At 41.3% G+C, this 19,865-nt stretch overlaps 1 protein-coding gene across 5 annotated transcripts in view; it reads right to left on the bottom strand.

Annotated features, from left to right (window-relative positions):
• Positions 1 to 1,525: 1,525 nt before the first annotated feature.
• camk2b2 (calcium/calmodulin-dependent protein kinase (CaM kinase) II beta 2) overlaps positions 1,526 to 19,865 on the bottom strand; it is a 51,754-nt gene continuing 33,414 nt past the window's right edge. For 3 of the 5 annotated variants that reach the window (XM_028025502.1, XM_028025501.1, XM_028025503.1), the window contains exons 15-21: positions 13,295 to 13,363; positions 11,649 to 11,693; positions 10,973 to 11,021; positions 7,549 to 7,624; positions 3,567 to 3,661; positions 3,252 to 3,488; positions 1,526 to 2,685 (exon numbers count right to left, since the gene is read on the bottom strand). In XM_028025502.1, the coding sequence (XP_027881303.1) occupies positions 3,253 to 3,488; positions 3,567 to 3,661; positions 7,549 to 7,624; positions 10,973 to 11,021; positions 11,649 to 11,693; positions 13,295 to 13,363 (570 nt within the window). In that variant the 3' untranslated portion in view covers positions 1,526 to 2,685; position 3,252. The remainder of the gene's footprint in view (positions 2,686 to 3,251; positions 3,489 to 3,566; positions 3,662 to 7,548; positions 7,625 to 10,972; positions 11,022 to 11,648; positions 11,694 to 13,294; positions 13,364 to 19,865) is intronic. The other 2 variants (XM_028025504.1, XM_028025505.1) reach the window with 1 other exon arrangement.

Raw genomic sequence — 19,865 nt, 5'->3', positions numbered from 1 at the left:
TGACGTGGAAAAGCTAGCAAGGTTCAAATGGGCATGATTGACAGCGCTAAGACCCGCCTCATGCCTCTGATTGGTTGTTTCTAGCTAACACTGGGGGAAGGCAGAGAAGCTTGATCTTTTTCAGAGATTTTTTGTCTCACAACCCAGTGTCACCAAATAGTGACAGTTTCAACAAATATGTAAAAAAATTAAATAAATGTTTTTTGTAAAAGTTACATACTGCAGCTTTAATATATTTGCTATTAGGATTCAATAGTTGAGAAGCTGCATATTGTTTGAAAAGTTGTTATTTTCGAATTTTGTGTTGGCTGAAATGTCTCCATTCAGAAGGAATCGTGTGAATAAATCAGGGAACTAGATTTAAATGAAATAAATAAATAAATAAATATCCAAGTTATTCCCCCCAAAATCGCTTAAAAACCTGATCAATCCATTCGTTACCACTTCACTTGCTCCGCCATGTTTAGCAGCTTCTTGGGTTCCAGGTGGGCGGGGCTTCATCCTCTGTCCTGGTCTGATCTCATCCTTATGAATTTTTGATGAAATCTTTATGGAATCATTACTGAAAAAGAACCAGTCAGTTGGGATTACGTGTTAATCCACGGAATGTAGGGCAGGATTTGGGTGAATGAGTTTTATACGTAGTGTTATATTTCTCATTAGTGCTTACAGAAACACAAAGCAACATGTGGCAAAGTTCTAGGAGGGGGGCAGATATTCAACGCGCTGCATGTAACATACAGAAGGAAAAATCTAAAAAGTATAAAAAGTAAAAATGCAGCTTTCAGTTTGCTTTGTAAAAGGCAACAATTTATTTTAGGAGTCAAACATCATTATAAGGGCTCCAACCAACTATTATTCCAGTAATCGATTATTCTATTGATTATTCCGACGATTGGTCGATTAATCGGATTTTAAAAATCGGCACATTCTACAGATTTTTTATTGACCCACTTAAGCTTTTTTATGCAATAGTAGAAATTCATTCGAAGATACAAGCAGACAAATAATTCAGTTTGTTGTTTTATTTTAAATAAGCAAACGTTTGAATTCCTTTAGTGAACAGTGGATCATGTGTAGCAAAAGATGCATCTGCAGCTGAAAAGATACTTCTGAAAAGTTCCGCTGTTTTTACTTAATCCGCTGATACATTTTTGGAATAAGTGATTAATAATTGGATAGCTTAGAACTAAATTTTTTTCACAAAATTTGAACCAGGTGAAGCTAAAACAGCCACTTAAGTAGTTTTATATAGAACATGTTTACAGACATTTTTTTTATCTTAAATACAATTTTGAGCTTAATTACTGACCCAATAAGCGGAAGAAAATGGACGGATGGATGGATGGGTTTTGGTTTGTCTGTAAACTCCACTTAATTGATCAATTACTAAATTAGTTGGCTATTATTTCAATAATCGATTCATCACGATAAATCAGATTAATCCTTTCAGCCCCAATTCTTATTTTAGGCTTTAAAACAGTTTTTTCCAGTCACATTTGCTTTGAATCTAAAACACAAAAAATACTCAACCAGGAGAGGATTTTTATTATTATTTTTGCTTAATAAACAGTAAAGAGCCATTCATACTCTGTTCAGGAGCCAGGAAATAGTGAAAAAAGCTTACATCCATTTTTTTTTTTTTCCTACGCTGAACTTAGAACAGGACCTGCACTTACACAGCCCAGGAAACAGATTAAAGCTCACCAGCAGTATCAGTCCATAGAAGACAAAATTCAATCAAATGCACAGAAACATCCAATTTTAGTGGTGCATTAACTTGGAAATATCATGCAAGTAAACACCGGCACAACAAAACCTGGAAATATACAGTACATGTGCAATGGGAGGGTGTAAATCTCAACCGCTTCTTGCCGTCCAGCAGGTCAAACATGGAGGAAATCTTCAAGAACAGGGAATACTGTAGCATGCTGCATGGGGTTTCCACTGTCTCACAGAGCAGCTCGGAGGGGTCCAGAAGGGTCCGGGGGGGAGGGGGTCACACAGAGGCGTCATTTCGGGGTCAACAACAACACTCCAGAGAAAGAGGATTAAAAACAATAAATTAGTAACAAAACACATAGTTAAATACACCCACACGTCTCTCTCTGCGAGAGACGTCAGCTCTGTTTGTTCGCTTCACAGGCAGTTTTAATCATACAGAAAAAATAAATAAAACAGCCACGATAATATTAAGAGCACAGGTAGGTAGTCATGCTTGTCATAAAAAAAGAAGAAAGAAAGGGGTTGAAATGGGTAATAAATATTCCGTATAGTGGAAAGAGCACAACAAGAGACTGCAGCCATAATAACATCAAGATCCATAACTGTATACTAGCGGAGAAGGAGAAAGCATCACCGGGGAGCAGGAGAGAGAAAAAGTCCAGTCTGGGTGTTTCGGCCGCATGCAGGCCAGCTGAAGACGAGGCGCAGGCAGGCAGCGCTTCCTGCTCACGGCTGATATTGCGCCCCCTGTTGTGGGTGTAGGTCTGGTTGGGTCTGCTGTGGTCGTGGAGAGAGAAGCACTAGATGGGTGCGTAGAGTGCCCGGGGGAACAACCCCCGTCCCGGAAAGCCTCAACCTCCTCCCCCCACCGTTCCATCCACCTGCACGTCTCTCTCAGAGCGGAAGCCTGGTCTCGGATTGTCGGCTCGGTTCTTTCAGCGTCACGTCTCCTCGGGCCGGCTGGAAGGGAGGAAGAGAAGGAAACAACTAATTAAGAGATGGCTAAAGACAATCAAAGGAGACGTCAGTGTCTTATTCAAGCATTGGAACAACAAGCCCCGCCTACTTGGGAGTGGCTACTTAAGCAGCGTTTTGGGGAAATTGTAGTTGGTGATTTGACAGCAGAGTTATGGATTCAACATGCTAAAATGACACAATTTTTTATAAACTGTGTGATGCTGTGAGAGCTCTGGTGGAGGCAACTGCAAAAAACCCAAAACAAAAACAAACCATCATCCTAGTACTACTTCCTGTCGCCTTCTTTGTTGCTTTTATCAGTAGTAACATCCAGCTGTTGATCATATAACTCACGTGAAAAAAGCGATTCCATTACAGTTTTGCAAAATACATTTATTTCGATATGCCCAAAAAAACACCTCATCCTACCGCAAAACCTTATCAGAAAACGTGAGTTTTTTGTTTTTTCCATTACGCATGTGCTAAATCTGGCATTTGAATTGAGCCGTGTGGCCTCTACTTGTCGATGTTCAACCTGTCCCGCATGTGAGCTTTCCGTTTGTCCATACCTCATCCCTGCAGCGGCGCGGCAGGGGCTCCCGAGCAGTGGAAGTGCACGTTCTGCCACCGGCTGTCTCGGCGGTGCCATACTCTGGTCTCCTCTGATTGGCTGGAGCGGGGACGGCCCTGGCCATCTACAAACTGTGTCAGGCGGATGTAGGCGATGCAGGCCGCGTCCTCTCCGATCATATGCACATGAGGGTTGAGGATGGTGGTGTGGATGGGTTTGCTGTTTTTGGAAAGGACTAAAGAAAGGACGGAACACAGCGTTAGGATGTAGATGTTCAGAAATAAATAAATAAAACGTTAAGCTGTGATCTTACGATTGTCAAAGTAAAATCTGTGGAAGTCCATGCCCTCTACCAGATTTCCCAGTCCCTCAGGCTCAAACGAGGTAAGACCAGGGTCACAGATCTTCCTGCAAAAAAACCCCAAACAAACAAAAAGAACAGGTTTAGCTGAAAATGGCAAGGAATATCAACGATTAATCATCTTCCAAAAATCTACTATACTTGTTGAAATCTTATAACTTAAGACCTGCATAAACTTCTTAACAACTGGAAATAACATCAAGCTCAGACTTTACACCAGAGAGTTTTATCATCACCTCTCTGACTTCAGCACCAGAGATTAGAGTGACATTGTCACCAAGCGTCCCAAGATTCCGCTTCCTCAATGGCAGGATTGAGGAGGTCTTCAAAATGTCTGCCCACTGACCCATAACATCTCAAGTCGATGGTATCAGCACACCATCCTCACCATAGATGTGGCTGATGGTGCACTGCTTCCCCCTCCTGAGATGCCAAATGGTGGATCAGAATCTCCTTAAAGCCATATGGAAGTCTTTCTCCATGGTTGCACAAAACTTCTTCCATGCCTGAGCTTTCGCTTTGTTGGCCACTTGACCTACATTCTGCTCGGAGATCCGGTACCGGTATCCGGTATCGGGTGCTTCAGGGGTCCCACAGGCCAAACAGGCCCAATATGACTCCAACTTCAACTTGGCGAGTGTCCACCAGTGACTTCAAGGTTGTCGCCACTACAGGCACCAACCACCTTGCAGGCATAGTTCTGGTCAGGTGCCTCAACCATGGAGGCATGGAACATGACCCAGTTAATGTCCCCACCCATCACCAGGATCGACGTTCTGCTGGAGGTGGGAGATAAAGCTCCTTCTGACAGGAGACTCCAAAAGATATTCCCAACAGATTCTCACAGTATGTCTGTCTGATTCATCCTCCTCCAGCAGAGTCAACTCACTGGAGGTGGTTGTGATCAGGTGGAGATCAGATGACAGTTCATCCCATCTCATCACCCGAGTGTCAAAACATGTGTCCGCCGATCAAATGAAACAACCACACTGACAATCATTGAACTGCACCCTAAAGCGTCTTGGTGCCAAGAGCACATATGGACACGCTTATGCTTCAACATGATGTTTGTTGTGGGCGATCCATGGCTGACACAGAAGTCCAATAACACCACCCATGTTCAGATAAAGGGAGCTGTTCCTCCTCAGTTGGTCATTGATCCAGGTCATTGGGTCTCCAAATGTCTTCTGGAGTTTCAAAAACAAAACAATTCAGGCTGAAATGTTCTTCAAATGAAATCAAAGAACATGATCCTGACAGTGTAGCATGCTTTGTCCAGATGACAGTGGGTTTGGTGAAACATGTGTATGATGGCGTCTTCAACTCCATCTCCATGGTGATAAGCAAACTGCAGGGGGTCTTGATATGAGCTTGTCTGCTTTTCTAGGTTGGCCAGTAACAGTCTCTCCAGGACGATTATGATGTGGGATCTCAGGACAACAGGTCTGTAGACACCGATGACTGAAGGGTGAGTTTTCTTCAGTACCAGAACCAGCCAGGATATCTTCCACAACAACCTTCTCTTAAGTCAAGCTATTGTTGAATAGATGTTGCAGAATCCCAAGGAGCTGCTCTGCAGTTTCAGGATTTCAGGACTCTGAGGCCGACACCATCCGGGCCTGCAGCCTTGTTCCAGTTCACTCTCTCCGGCTGCCTCCTCACCTGACTTCTAGATACAGAAAAGTGGGAGGAAGAGGCAAAGGGAGCATCTCTTGATGTGACTGAAGACAAACTTGTAGAAGCAGAAGATCCCTGACTGAAGTGGAAGATGAAACATCTCAAACTGAGGTTTGAGAAGAAAGCTGTGGGTCAGAGGAGGGTGGGGTGCCTGTGTGGCTGGGGGCAGGAGAAGAGGAGGAGCTTGTTCCTGTTGAAGCATGTGTTCAGTTCGTCTGCTCTGTCCAGGCATCCATCTATCTGAACTTCCTTTTGTTTTAAGCCTGGGGTCTTCTTCATCCCCAACCACACATCTCTGATATTGAGCCGCTGAAGCTTGCACTCTGGCTTCTTCTTGTACTTCTCCTTGCTGTTTTTAATTTTGACTTCAACTTGCTTCTGTATACTCCACAATAATCCCGTCTCCCTCCTTCAAGATTCTTTAGAAAAAGACTTGAAAAAGGTAAAAGGTGGAGAAGCTTTTTCAAGCTACTTTGATGGAAACATATAACTTAAGATATATAAAGAGTTGGAATTCCACCTTGACTGTACCAGAAAGCCTGTGGAGGGAGTTGGTGGGATTAGGGCAGGGGTGGGCAATCCTGGTCCTCGAGGGCCGGTGTCCTGTAACTCTTAGATGTCTCCCTGGTTCAACACACTTGAATCCAACAGCTGAATCACCTCCTAAGTGCAGTCAAGTTCTCCAGAGTCCTGTTAATGACCTCATTATTTGACTCAGGTATGTTGAAGTAGAGATACATCTAAAAGTTGCAGGAGACTGGCCCTCGAGGCCCGGAGTTGCCCACCCCTGGATTAGGGTGATGGCAAAGAGCCCTCCATCCATCCATCCATCCATCCATCCATCCATCCATCCATCCATCCATCCATCCATCCATCCATCCATCCATCCATCCATCCATCCATTCATCCATCCATCCATCTTCTTCCGCTTATCCAGAGTCGGGTTGCGGGGGTAGCAGCTTCAGAAGGGAGGCCCAGACTTCCCTCTCCCCGGCCACTTCTTCTAGCTCTTCCGGGGGAATCCCGAGGCGTTCCCAGGCCAGCCGAGAGACATAGTCTCTCCAGCGTGTCCTGGGTCTTCCCCGGGGCCTCCTCCCGGTGGGACGTGCCCGGAACACCTCACCAGGGAGGCGTCCAGGAGGCATCCTGACCAGATGCCCGAGCCACCTCAACTGGCTCCTCTCGATGTGAAGGAGCAGCGGCTCTACTCTGAGTCCCTCCCGGATGACTGAGCTTCTCGCCCTATCTCTAAGGGAGAGCCCAGCCACCTTACGGAGAAAACCCATTTCAGCCGCTTGTATCCGCGATCTCGTTCTTTCGGTCATGACCCAAAGCTCATGACCATAGATGAGGGTGGGAACATAGATCGACCGGTAAATCGAGAGCTTCGCTTTTTGGCTCAGCTCTCTCTTCACCACGACAAAGAGCCCAAACTGAAAGACTTGGAGCTCCTCACCAAGGACAAATCCTCAAAATGCCAGTGGAAACATACAGAAAGCTGGTCGGCAGGCAAAATGCCGTATTGAGAATGGTATAAAAAATGTTAGCCATGAAATTGTTTTAACAAAACATGAATGAAACAGACCTTTTTTAAACTGATACTACTTTCACATTTCTCATCAGAAATAAACTTCTGGCATGAAAAAAAAAAGTCTGAGCTCACACTGAAAACAATATTGAGCGACATTTACTTAGAAAAAGCTAGGCAGGTTTTTACACTTAGAAATTCCTTGCAATGTTCACCAGAAAAGTCTAAGTGGTCACTTTTACTTGAGTGTTACCAAATGTTGAAAAAAGTCAGGTTGCATCCACTCATCTTTTTCAAACAAACACTGTTACATTTTACAACGTGTTTGTCATTAGTGTACCAGGTCAGGTTCATCCCTACTATTGATTTGTTTTTTTCATCACATAAATTTTTCATGTTATCTCCCATCTTAGTGGAACTGCACTTCCATCGCTGAGGACACACTAAACCTTCCCGTCCCTCTCCCTCAATCTGCTTGGCATTATTCTTAATTATACAGTAAGCAGAGGGAAGGGTGAGGGGGGATGTGGATGAAACAATGAATGTAATTACTCTTTAATCTTTTAATACAACACATTTTGCATGTCAATCAGATTAATGGTTCTGGCTGATGGAGAGCTTAAATGTTCACTTTACAGGAAGCACTTTCCTGCTGCAGGCCTGAACTTTTAAAAGCGGTGAAGGATGAGGAACGGTGGGGGTGGAGGGATGGGGGGGGGGCAGACTCACGCGTAGGCCTCGAAGTCTCCGTTGTTGACGGCTTCGATAAGCTGCTCCGTGATCTTTATGATCTCCTGTTTGCGAGCTGCGGAGAGGAAGTAGAGAGAAGGATGTGACAGTCATCCTTCCCTCAAAAAATAAAAAATAAAATAAACCCAACGGCTAAGCCAGAGCAAAAGGCTATGAGGACCATCAGAGGCTGAGGCGAGTCACAGCAGAACTGATCGGTTTGGTAGAGGTCCGGCTCCTGATTCCATCTCCTCCTTCAACACACACACATACACCGTACAGCGTACATACCCCCCATTGTGTGTCTTGGCACTTGGTCGTTCCTCTACCTCCATTCATCATCCATCATATCTCTGTTGGACACATGAGGCTGCTGGAGCTCATGCTGCTATTCTTGTCCCCGGCCTTTGGACGAGATTTACCCTGTCCTCCTCCCGCCGCTTCCTCCCCACACTAAGTGAAGGGCTTAACTCACTCGGATTGTCTAGTTTCCTCTCTCTCTCTCTCTCTCTCATTTGCTCTCTCTTTCTCTCTCTCTCTACTTTTTGTACCATTTTCTATGATGAAAGCACCTCTGTGCTTCGTCTACATGCTCTCCTGTCACATAGCTGCATGTCACATAATGAAAAGTCAGTGAAACAGACACGTCAGACTGCATCCCTCTTTAATGTGCTTAAAGCAACATTTCAGTTTTAATTACAACAAAGTCCTGTCCCACGAAATTTCCACTGCTGGATTATTTTGTCCTTGTTTCATTATAAATTTATACAGTGAAACATTTGGCAGCACTTAAATAAAGTGCAGATAAATTTATCTTCAGCTACTTTAACTATTAAAGGTTGGAGATGCACAGTTTCATTTGATTTCTGGGAAAGAAAAAGAAAATACTAAAAGATACGTTTGTAAAGATAGAAAATGGAAAAGGAATATGAAATGAGATTTATATATATATTTATATAAATGAACTAAGTGTTGGGTTATCAGGTAAATGATTTTCCCGCTGTCATTGATGACCTCATTCAGGGCAGAGACTGTTGCAATTAATCACCTGTGTTGCAAATTGACTCACCATTAGCTGCGTTTTCATTACAAATGTTGCGCAAAATGATTTCGGAATTTGCCTAATGACGAAAAAAGATCTTGCAATTTCTGTGTTTCCATTATACTAGAAATCTGATTAAAATCACAAGTGAATAAGATTGCTCATGAGATGAATCTTTAAAAATCAAGGAGCACCGTCATCCTCCAACTACTTCCTGTCGTCGTCCTCATCTTTTTCAGCAGTAGTAACACCGGGTTGTTGATCATCTGACCCGTTTGATGCGAACTGGACTGTTGCTCAGTGGTCCAGAGTTCTGTTCTTAGATGACATTAAAAATGTGCATTTCCTTTTGGAAATAAAGGTCTCAGCGTCTGGAGGATGAGTGCAGAGGAACAGAATCCACACTAGTTGAAGTCCAGTTCAATCAGTGATGGTTTGGGTCGCCATGTCGTCTGCTGGTTCTGGTCCACTGGGTTTTCTCAAGTCCAGTCAATGCAGACGTCTACCAGGACATTCTGCTGATGAGCTGAACAGAGATGCTGATTGGATTTTCCTGCCCACGCGGCCAAAGATACTAAAAGCTGCTTCAGCGACGATGGCGTTCCTGTTCCTGATTGGCCAGCAAACTCCCCTGACCTTTAACCCCATAGAGAAACTATGTGTTGTTGTCAAGAGGAAGATGAGAGACACCAAAGGAGCCCCAACCAAATACTGAGTGCATAGAAATGATGCTGTCCAGAAGTCTATTTCTTGGAAAAGGCTAGCTGCTGATCTGCCCAAAGACCAGGCCGGCACAGCTAAGTGCCTTTCAGTTTGTGAACTAACTTTCTTTTGTCTTATTTATTTTTGAGAGAGTCATCATGAGAAGAGCTCGATCAAGCTCTCTCGGTTTGTTAATCTCCTTTTGCCATCGGCAGCACTGGACTGTCCTTTATGACAGAAAGGAGATAATTCTGTCCCATAATCCAAAGCTTGGACCGCCGTACCAATAGACTTTCACGTATTTAAAACATACGAGGTCGTGATCGGGACTTTGGGCAGCTTACATAAGCAGCTAGTGATAACATGTTCATGTTCTGTGGCGTTTTTATTTTTTTATTTTACAAGATATATTTTCATTTGCTGAAGTGTAGCATGTGATGTCTCACTGAAGCAATAAAATAAGAACTGATGAGTTTCCATTCTATCTATGCTTTGACCTGCATCACAGTGCTGTCAAGGTGCTTGGTGTTTTATGTTGTAGAGGTATTGTTCCTTTGTACAAATTTCTACCCATCGACCTTCCTTTTCTTCACAATGCTCTTAAATCAGGTCAGGAAAGTTGCTTATGAAAAGCAACTGACACAACTTTTCTAAGATGTTCTGTGTTGGCCTTTTTCCCCCCACTGTTGCTTCCAGTCAGTATTTAGGTCTGTCATTCTTCCACTGTCTGAGTTAAAATCAAGATTTTCATTTAAATTTTGACCTGAAGACAAAGCTAATCAATTTCTGCCATATCATGTGTTTTTGTGGTTAACAGGTTTTCCATCCCCCCCCTTATTTTTCTTTGAAGACCAATGAAAAACATTAAGAAACAACATTATCTGAAATCGACGTTTTGGAGCTTTATGTCATGTTATAATGTTTCCCCTCATCAAAAACATACCTGGAGTGTTGCCTTGACTCTTTCCAGCATGACTGAGAAATCCTTGCATCTCCCATGGTAACCATTCAGCTATGAAAAACGCATGGTGGGACCAAATGCCACTAATTGCTACTTGGAGTTGCAATTTCCGACTCTCCCACTCAGCTCCTTCAGACTAGTCAGCAGCAATTAGCGAGCACCTAGTTGAAGTGTGCATTTGATGAGTTTGTTATAGGAGCTACTTCTCAGTGCCGTGTACCAGAGTGGTGGGGGAGGTGGAACTTGGAAACTGCAGCTCGGAGGTGGAGTTTCATCCTAGAAGGCGGAGCTAGGTCCCTGCAGGCGTTTTGTACAGCTGAGTGGTTGCCATGGGAGTTTCAACAATTTCTCAAACGTGCATGAAAGAATCAAGGCAACACTGCAGGTATGTTTTTGATGATGGAATATTATAACAAGATGTGAAGCTCAAAAAAGTAAATTTTACATAACACCGCCCCTTTAAAAGAGAACAAAAACAAATGCCCACCCCGCTTTTCAAATTTTTACTAGTCAACATTTTTATAAACGATCATTTTCTTCCACTTCACAATAATGCTTAGCTGGTTTGTTATGTAAAATCCTAATAAAATACAGTAGTTGGTGGTTGGGACGTGATAAATTTGGAAAATTACTTCCAAAACTCTTCCAAGGCACTCTAATATTCTGCAGTTTTTAATTCAAGCGAGCCAGCTGGGTGTAGTTGTGCAGTTGGGGCCTACCTTTAACATCCTCATCTTCGATGGTGGTGTTACTGCTGTCGGACGATTCCTGAAACAAAAAGAACACGGAGCGCGTCGATGACTGGAACCATGAAACCAAATCAAACCTGGCTGTTCGTCCTGATACAGCATGCAGACCTGAACACAACACACTTACACCTCAGCCTACAGCGCCATCTTCACACAACGGTTATGCCAAAAATACAAAAGAGAAACAAACAAAGAAACAAAAAAAACACAACACTGCATTTCTTGCCGCAACCCAGGCCAATCCTCTCTGCGGATTGAGCCCGTCTCCGTGGGAACAAACGCAGAGACAGGTAGAACGCTTAGCCACGTTTAGCACACAGTCTGAGTGGAACGGGTGTTAATCTGGCCGCGTTCCTGCTGGCACACACTGATGTCTCAGAGACCTTCACTCGTCTGAACGCAGTGAGGCAGCATAAGACAACAATAAAATAAAAGCTCCACAGGTTCACGCCCACACACCTCTCTCATGCAGAGAAAGAAAATCACAAAAACTTCACAGTGTAAAAAGTATAAAATAAAAAGAGACCCTTTGAAAAACCCTTCTTAGCCCACCAGGGGAGAGGAACAGAGTAAAGAGGACGGATGACAAATGATGGGGAGAAGACGAGGAATGAGGGAGACGGAGGGAGGAAAAGAGAGGATGTACCTTGATCCCATCTACGGGGTTATGGATGACAGTAGTCTGTGGCTCCTGGAGGAACAATGGAGAGAAAGAGGGGGAGGAAAAAAGAGAAAGCGGGAGTAAATGAAGGCGAAACGGAAAATGAGTTATGACCAAATGAGAGTCAGAAACAGTAAGACGAGAGTAACACATGGAAACGGGAAGAAAGTTCTGAAAGAATCTGGGACAAACAGTGACAGCAAAAAAAAAATATAAAATGAATGTAATCATGTAATCATTATTCCACTTCGTTTAGTCTCTTGTGAAAGATGAGACCTAGCAGATTGTTTTTAGTTGTGCTATGAGTTAAGCCCTTTAAAACACACCAATAACCCACCGAGGGACATGTGGGGACACTGATTCCATCAGAACTTACTCTGCTGGTCCGAATTCTTCCCAGAGTTTGATTCAAAGCTTCATTCTTTTCAGTAGCTGTGTTTCCAATGCAAATGTACCTAGAAACTTTGTCAATATTCCGCTAATGTCAGAAAAGACACAATTGTGGTGTTTGTTTATTTATTTATTTATTTTTATACAAAATGCAATTAAAAGTCACAAATCAATAAGTTTGTTCATGTGAAAAAATCTGGTTTGTGTCAGTGGAAACATCCTGTTGATCACGTGACACTCGTGTGATGCAAAAAAATTGCAGTTTTAAAAAAAAACAAAAACAGAAGAAAAAAAAAGTTATTCTAGCACAAAATCATTATTTATCAATAAAGACAATTTTTAATTTATTTTTTAAATGTCAAATTGTGCAGTTAAATGGTCAATGGAAACACATCTAGTGATTTAGGTCCACTGAATGCAACACAAGTATTTCTACCACTATACAAAAAAAAGAAAAACAATAAAGTTTCCAAACTTTTTTCCCCTTTAACATCCAAACATAAGTGCAGCTCTGGTCACTAATTTATATACACTCCTCTTGGATATGATGCTTTAAAATATTAATGCAAGGCTCTTTTTTTTCTCTCGTTAAGAGTGAAATGATGATAAAAGGTAAAACGCCACTCAGTTTTGAAAAAAGGAATTAGTAGCACAGGTTTGAAGGAATGTGTTTTTTCTATTCCCCTCGGGTTACAAATTAATTAGTAGGAAACATACATTCCTACTAACATTTCATTAAAGTTGCAGAGAAGCAGTGGCGCCCCCAAGAGGGGAGAAAATGTTGGTCACCCAACAGGGAACCTTCAGAGAATCATGTTGAGTTTATTCAAAGGAATACAGTCATCTTCAATCTAGACAGAAATGTTAAACCTAATAAATAAATATCAGACAGACAGACAGACAGACAGATTTCTGTCTCAAGACAATCCTGTCTCAGAGTTCTACAGACATTTCCTTTCATGTCATTGTTGGTGTTTGACCTCTGACCTGCACTGTCAGCAGTGGGACCTTACATAGATAGGTGTGAGCCTATCTAGTCAACCAAACCTCTAGTCAACCTTTGCATCGACAGACATTCCTCGCGAAGCTGCGATTCAAAATTTTATTATTTTGCAAACACACAGAAAATACACATTCTTTCACTCACGCACACACCCCCGCACGCCCACGCACACACACTCTGTGCAGTGTAAATGTGGTCCGGACAGACAGACAGACAGACAGGACACAGAGCTGCGTACCAGTGCAGCAGAAGAGATGTTGCCTTTGGGACTGGTGACTATGCTGTTTCTGCTGCTGTTTGTCTGCGGCTGTGACGGAAACACAAAGTGTGGCATTAGTGCTCAGAGACAACGCAGACAGGTGCCATCTGCTGGCTGGAAGTGGGTGAGGACTGGACAAAAAAAAAAAAAAAGATACACAGTGTAATCAAGGTAAATATAGATAGCGGAGGAGAGCTCCAGACAAAATAACACTAGGAAGATCAGATGGAGTGTTTTTACGCAGGTATGGACAAGAAAAGGGTTTCTTTTCTTGTGATTCTAACAAGTTTTATAGAACTTCATAAGGTTAAAGGATCAGTTTATGACTATAATTTGAGTGCACTTGGTTTGGAGTGGTCTAATCAAAGGATCTAAAGAACCAAGGCTTGACTGTAGTTGACACTGCCAAGGGTGACACAACCAGCTATTAGGTTTAGAGGGCAGGTATGTTGTGATGGGGAGGTAGATTAGGAGACTTTTACCTTTGAATACATGCCGACTGTACAGTTGGGGGTGGCCTGGCTAGTTTACAGATTTTGCCTTTTGATATTAAAATACAAACATCAAGCAAATTTTGGGACTAAATCCGAGTAAAAAAAAAACCAACCCAAAAACCCCAATAAAGCAACATGTAGCTGCTTTGTTTGACCGGAGGAGATAACGAGACCCGCAGCTCTTACTTCTGACAGAACTGTGAAGCATAACAGGCAGTTCACACACACCCACACAAACGACATAACATGCTAAATATACAGCCGCTCTGTTTCTTAAGTAAGTAGCGAGAATGTAAGTGCATGTTCTAAATCAGCATGCAGAAACGGTCGACTGCAGGCATGACACACACACACACACACACACACACACACACTCCACAGAGGAACGCTCCGATTTCCTGCTGCTGAAAGCCGAGCGGGGGCACAAAACTGGTTATAAAAATTTTATATGTTTATATATTTAGTACCTTAATATTGAGGAACATGAAGTGGTTATATTTAAGGTTATTAAGTTATGGAACCTGGAGTCAAACAAACTCTTCCCCTGCTGGGGAACATTTCAAACTCAACTACGAAGCAAATCTGAGCGATTTAAATGTTTGTGATAATCAAAAGAAAACATCAGCGGGGATTTGCTGAGTGGAAAGCTGTTATTGCAGCAATCCCTTCAGTAAGTAATTTTATTGCTTTTTCAGTAACAATGTGAAAACATTTGAAGAGCTTTTTTGAAAAATGGAACCAGTATACTGTATTCTGTAATTTACTACATTTATACAGTGTTTTGTTTTCTCTCCAGTCAGTTTTAAATCTTTTGAGACTTACATTACATTACAATACAGCTTGAACTCTGTTGTGTTGTGTTCCATCAGGAGCTCGCAGGAGCGCCGTATAGGTACAAGTTATACCTTGTATAATGATCCCTTTTTTATTGTCATAAAAAGTTATGACAATTCCAAGGGCCCCTGACCAACAGGGGGCCTTGGAATTTATTTATTTTATTTTTCATGGAAATGAAAAAACATTGGGACCCTGTGAATTACAAAATGAATCATATTGTGTTTTCTAAAATAGTTTTTAGCAGTAAAAATCAAATGTTCCCAGATCAAAAAACACACGTCCATATTTGCCCTGAACCTCCTGGATCTGCATGAAATGGTTCGTTCCTGCTTGGAGCTTGACGGTGACGCTGTTCAGCAGAAGTCAGTGGAAGACAAGAACGACTGTGGCTGTTACTATGCTGCTAAGAAAAAGAATAAAGTTAGGTTTTCACAAAGAAATAGAGAGAGGGAGAAAAAAACAAGTGTCAATTTATAACCCAGTTTTTCTCCAAGAGAGGTGGGTAGACTGTGTGAGATTAGCAACCATTTAGCATAATTAGCTTAGCTACAGACTGTTTGCCTCCTTTTCACTAGCATTCTATGAATGAAGAAAAAAATTACCAAGATATTCATATATTTAACTTGCACCTTTTACCACTTAACAACAGATGAGTCAGTCAGCAGCAGCTCTAGTCCCTCCTGACCCGTCCTCTCCTGAGTCAAATTAAAGCTGCAGTGTGTAACTTTTATAAAAAAAATAATTTTTTTAACATATTTGTTAAATTGTCTTTATGTTGTGACAGTATGGTATAGAAATAATTTATGAAAATGTTATTTAATCTGCTTTCTCCCAGTACTATCTAGAAACAACCAATCAGAGACAGGAGAGTTTTACTGCTGTCAATCACTATCTCATGTGGCTGCTCCCTCCCTCTCCTTGCTCTGTGCTATGCTGTAGCTAGCAATAATGATAAGTTGTTTCTCCACCATTAGCACATTTAGTAGTGAGAGAATGAAGTTGATTGACAGCACTAAGCCCCTCCTCCTGGTTCTGATTGGTTGATTTTGGCCAGAACGTTGCATTACTTTAACCAGTAATAGTAGTTCAGGAGGATTAGATTGATCTTTTCACAGATTATCTGTCTCATAACAAACTGTCACGACATGGTGACAGCTTTAACTAATATAGAGAAAACATTTTATTAAAGTTATATACTGCAGCTTGAATAAAATGCAACTACATAGTATTTTTTGAGAAGTCTGGATTGCTTCATCTATATTTTGCACGTTGCTTTTGACTGTTACTCGTGGGGAGAGACATTTCAGTAATAGAAAACTAATAGAAAAAATTTAAGCAACTTACTTGCAAACTGTATGCAAACTGTTTCATGTAAAATTCACTAGCAGTGAATATTGTGCTAGTTATCAGTATTGAACCAAAGAAAACAAGGCAGTTACAAGCCTTTAAAATTGTGATGCTTTTGATAATTCAGATAGACTCAAGAAATTGTAACAGCAGCTGCGTGGGAGGTGGGGGTGGGGGGGGGCAATTTCATTTTTTGGGGCCCATGATTCCTGGCGGCGCCCCTGCTCGTGTGAGAGGAAGTGAAAGTTTTCCAACTTTAAAAACAAATTAAAATCTGAAATTTGTGTTGAAGAGCTATTTTTACACCATAAAGCTAAATCAACAGTAACATTATCCAACAATAATCCTTCATTCTATTTGACTTTTTCTTGAGTTTTAGTCTATTTTCCACATGTAGCAAAATGGCAGCTGACAAAATATTTTCCATCACAGTTTTAGTGGGCGAAGCCAACCCTGCCCAGTAGAGGGCGCATGTTTCCAGATCTGAAACAGGCCAGGTAAAGCTTTAAACCTGGCCTGAGCTTCTCCAAAATATATTCAAGGGGTAAAAACTTTATTTGCAGGTAGAAAAATAGACGTAATAATGTGAACCCAGAATATTTCCACACCACTGCTCCTCATTATTTAAATGAGAGAGAGAAAGACAAAAAGGGACGTTAAACAAAGTGATTTAAACTGAGCTATCGCTCATCCTGAGGTTTTAAATCTTCTATTCTTAAGATAAAGCTACAGTGCTGAAGGATAATAAGACATTTCCAAGTTGGCTGCCTTCCTGTGACTTCACAGCACAGAACTGGCAGGCCTGTGATTATGTAATGAGAGATTAATCCTCTGGTGGGAAATAATCTGAGATTAGCATCAGGGCGCTCCTCGCCAGCAAGGGGAGGGTTAGTGATGTGGGAAAGAGAGACTGCAGAAAGAGGAGACTGGAAAACTGCTTTATTAATAAAAACCATGGTGGAATCAAGGATGGTTAACTGGATGCCTGATAGCAAAGACAAACATCTCTGCATCGGGTTATATATTCTTAGGTTTGGTCCCATCAGGAAGTTACTTTGTTCATCTAAGTTCATTTGGTTTCCTACAACAGCATATTAGGGCCATTGTAAATATAAAAAAAGCGGAGGATTAAATTTGTGAGAAAAAAACTCTGATTTTTTAGATTAAGCTCAGGAATTTTCTATAGAAAAAGCTTCAAGAACATTTTTGAATTTCAAACGTTAAAAATGTTCTACTTTTGAAACTCAGACAATTTCCAAAAAGAGGAAAATGTTTGGCTTCTGAACCTCTGAAATGTCCTATTTAAAAAAATTTAATACAATTTTAGAAAATGTTTAACCTTTGAAACCCAGAAAGAGCCTCAACTGACAGGACCTACACAACGTAAGTCTCCATCAGCATGACAAATAGCAATAGAGTCACTGGATGAGTCAGGTATTAACAATATTAAATGTGGGTGGAAAAACAATGTGCCTTCATATTTTCATCTGGGTTTCTGTTCAGCCTATAACAGTAAGACAGATAGAACTGTAATTGACACAAAGCTTCTGTCTTTTCTGATCATTTAAAATGAAAATGTATTTCTAGCGGGTTGTTGAGGGTTCTGTTGACAAGCTGCAAGGAACAGGAATCCAAATAATTGTTGTATAATTACAGCAGACGAGTGAAGTTAACACTATTAACAGACAGCAGAACAGCCTCAGTGTTCACACCTAACAAGCCCAGATGGATGAATAATTATATCATGTCATTTTATGGTTACTATGACACCTAGAGAGGATATAAAATGCTAATAATGTTAATTATGTGTTTGATATGGTTAATTTACTGTACACGAACATTTTGAAAGCAATTCTTCATTTGTTTTAAGCCTTGCAGATCTCATTAGCCTCGTTGTGACAGAGCAAATCCGCAGGGAAACTCAAGCTAAGGCCGTCCTACACTGGCTTCCTCGTTCTTTTAGATAGAAAACCTAACAGAAGTTAGCATTTGATTGCAGGCTTCCAACTCAGGAGTTTAGTCAGTGAATAAGTCGAATTTTTCAATTGTTGACTCAAGCTAGGAACCACAGGCTAACTCCAGTTCCTAACGGCAACAGAAGCTACTAGCTAACATTTAGCAAAATCGTGACATGAGGAAAACATTAGAAAGCTTAGAACGAAATTATCTGAAACTACGTGTGAGTTCATAAAGAAACTCTGATGAGAAAGAATAACAGTGAACTAATTTATTCATGTACTTGTTTAGAATCAACTGATGGTGGCGCCGCAGTAGGGAGGATCATTTTTGGGAGGTCAAAGTGAAAGCAGGTTCATAACAGCAGGTTAACTTTGGTTTTTGTCATTTGTTCGACTTGCAGTTGTGTTATAAGACACGTCTTAAAGGAGCAGTGTAGTGCAAAATTGACTGGTTTGAGCTTTACATCATGCTATAATCATATTCCCTCATCAAAAACACACCTGGAGTGTTGCTTTGATTTTTTTATGCATGCTTGAGAAATCCTTTAATTTCCATGGCAACCACGCAGCTGTGCAAAACGTGTGGGTGGCCCTAGCGCCGCCTTCGAGACCAAGCTTGTTGTTGGGGCTGCAGGTTCCAAAAGCAGCCCTCCCCCAAACGTCCCTTCAGACTAGCCAACAGCAATTAGCAAACATCTGGTGGAACGGTGCATCTGCTGAGCTCTTTATACTAACTGCTTCTCAGTGCAACGCTGGTAAAAATAACGTTGTTAAAGGGTTTATAGAGGAGTGATGTTGAGATGACTTCCTGAAGGCGGAGTTTCAGAAAGAATGGAAGCTTTTAAAGAGACAGAGGCCCAATTTCAAAGCGTTAAATTATAAACTTTTGTTTGTCATGTTTGATATGTACATTATTTTACAACAACTGAAGTTAATATAATACTTGACTGTGCTACAAAATGGCACTATGTGGCTTGAAAATACTTGATGCTGCCCCTTTAAGCATTGTAGCTGACTTTCACAGAGCTTTCATCCAGAGAACACACAGAGGCTCCCACTGACTCATGCAAACACTGCATGCTTATACAGAACCCAAATTACACAGGTTTCCAACAGAAGAACACCGCGTACTGCAAACACACCCACACACACACGCACGGCCACACACAATAAACACACACAACAGAAAGCAGCAGACTGCAAACACTTCAGACTTTAGATGAAATTACAGCAAAAATAAACGCAGCAACACCATCAGAACCCAAATTACTGCACATTCAGCATCTGTGAAGTCTCTTCGGAGAGTTAAAGCATGCAGAAATTAATTCTTTAACGAGATTCGCTTTGGCACTGAGGGAATATGCTGAGTGGAAAATGTCTGCAGCAGAGCTGCACAGTGTCCTCCAAGCCGAATGAAGATGTCTGAGAGAGCAAACACTGAAAAAAATAGAATGCAACTCCAACTTAACGAAAATGCAATAATTGGTCATAAGTTTTATATACATAACCTTTATTTTACCAGAATAAAAAGCCCATTGAGACTAAAAATATGTCAAGAGAGTCCTGACAAAGAAGCAGCAACAAATACATCACACAAAATCTAATGAAGTTACTTCAAGTTAATTTAGGAAGTTTATTAAGTTGTCAAAGTAAATAAACAAACTTCATTCAACGGCTTGTGACCAGTTAACACATTTATTTTTTTAAAGTTGGAGCTGCTTTCTCTTTTTTCAGTGAAGATGCAGAGAATCAGATGTAGACTTCAAAAGATTTAAAGAAACTTAAAAAAAAGTTGTTTTTTTTTTCATGTGAATCATGTGAACATCAGTGGGTTTGTGATATCAAGCACAAAACTTATACCAAGTTTTGAGTTTGATATGATCATAAATTAACCAAATATGCCTACAGGCCTCC

Source organism: Xiphophorus couchianus, chromosome 8 (assembly GCF_001444195.1).
Source record: "Xiphophorus couchianus chromosome 8, X_couchianus-1.0, whole genome shotgun sequence".
Classification (NCBI taxonomy): domain Eukaryota; kingdom Metazoa; phylum Chordata; class Actinopteri; order Cyprinodontiformes; family Poeciliidae; genus Xiphophorus; species Xiphophorus couchianus.
Note: the sequence above shows the minus strand (reverse complement) of the source record. Positions and strands in the feature narration are given on the sequence as shown.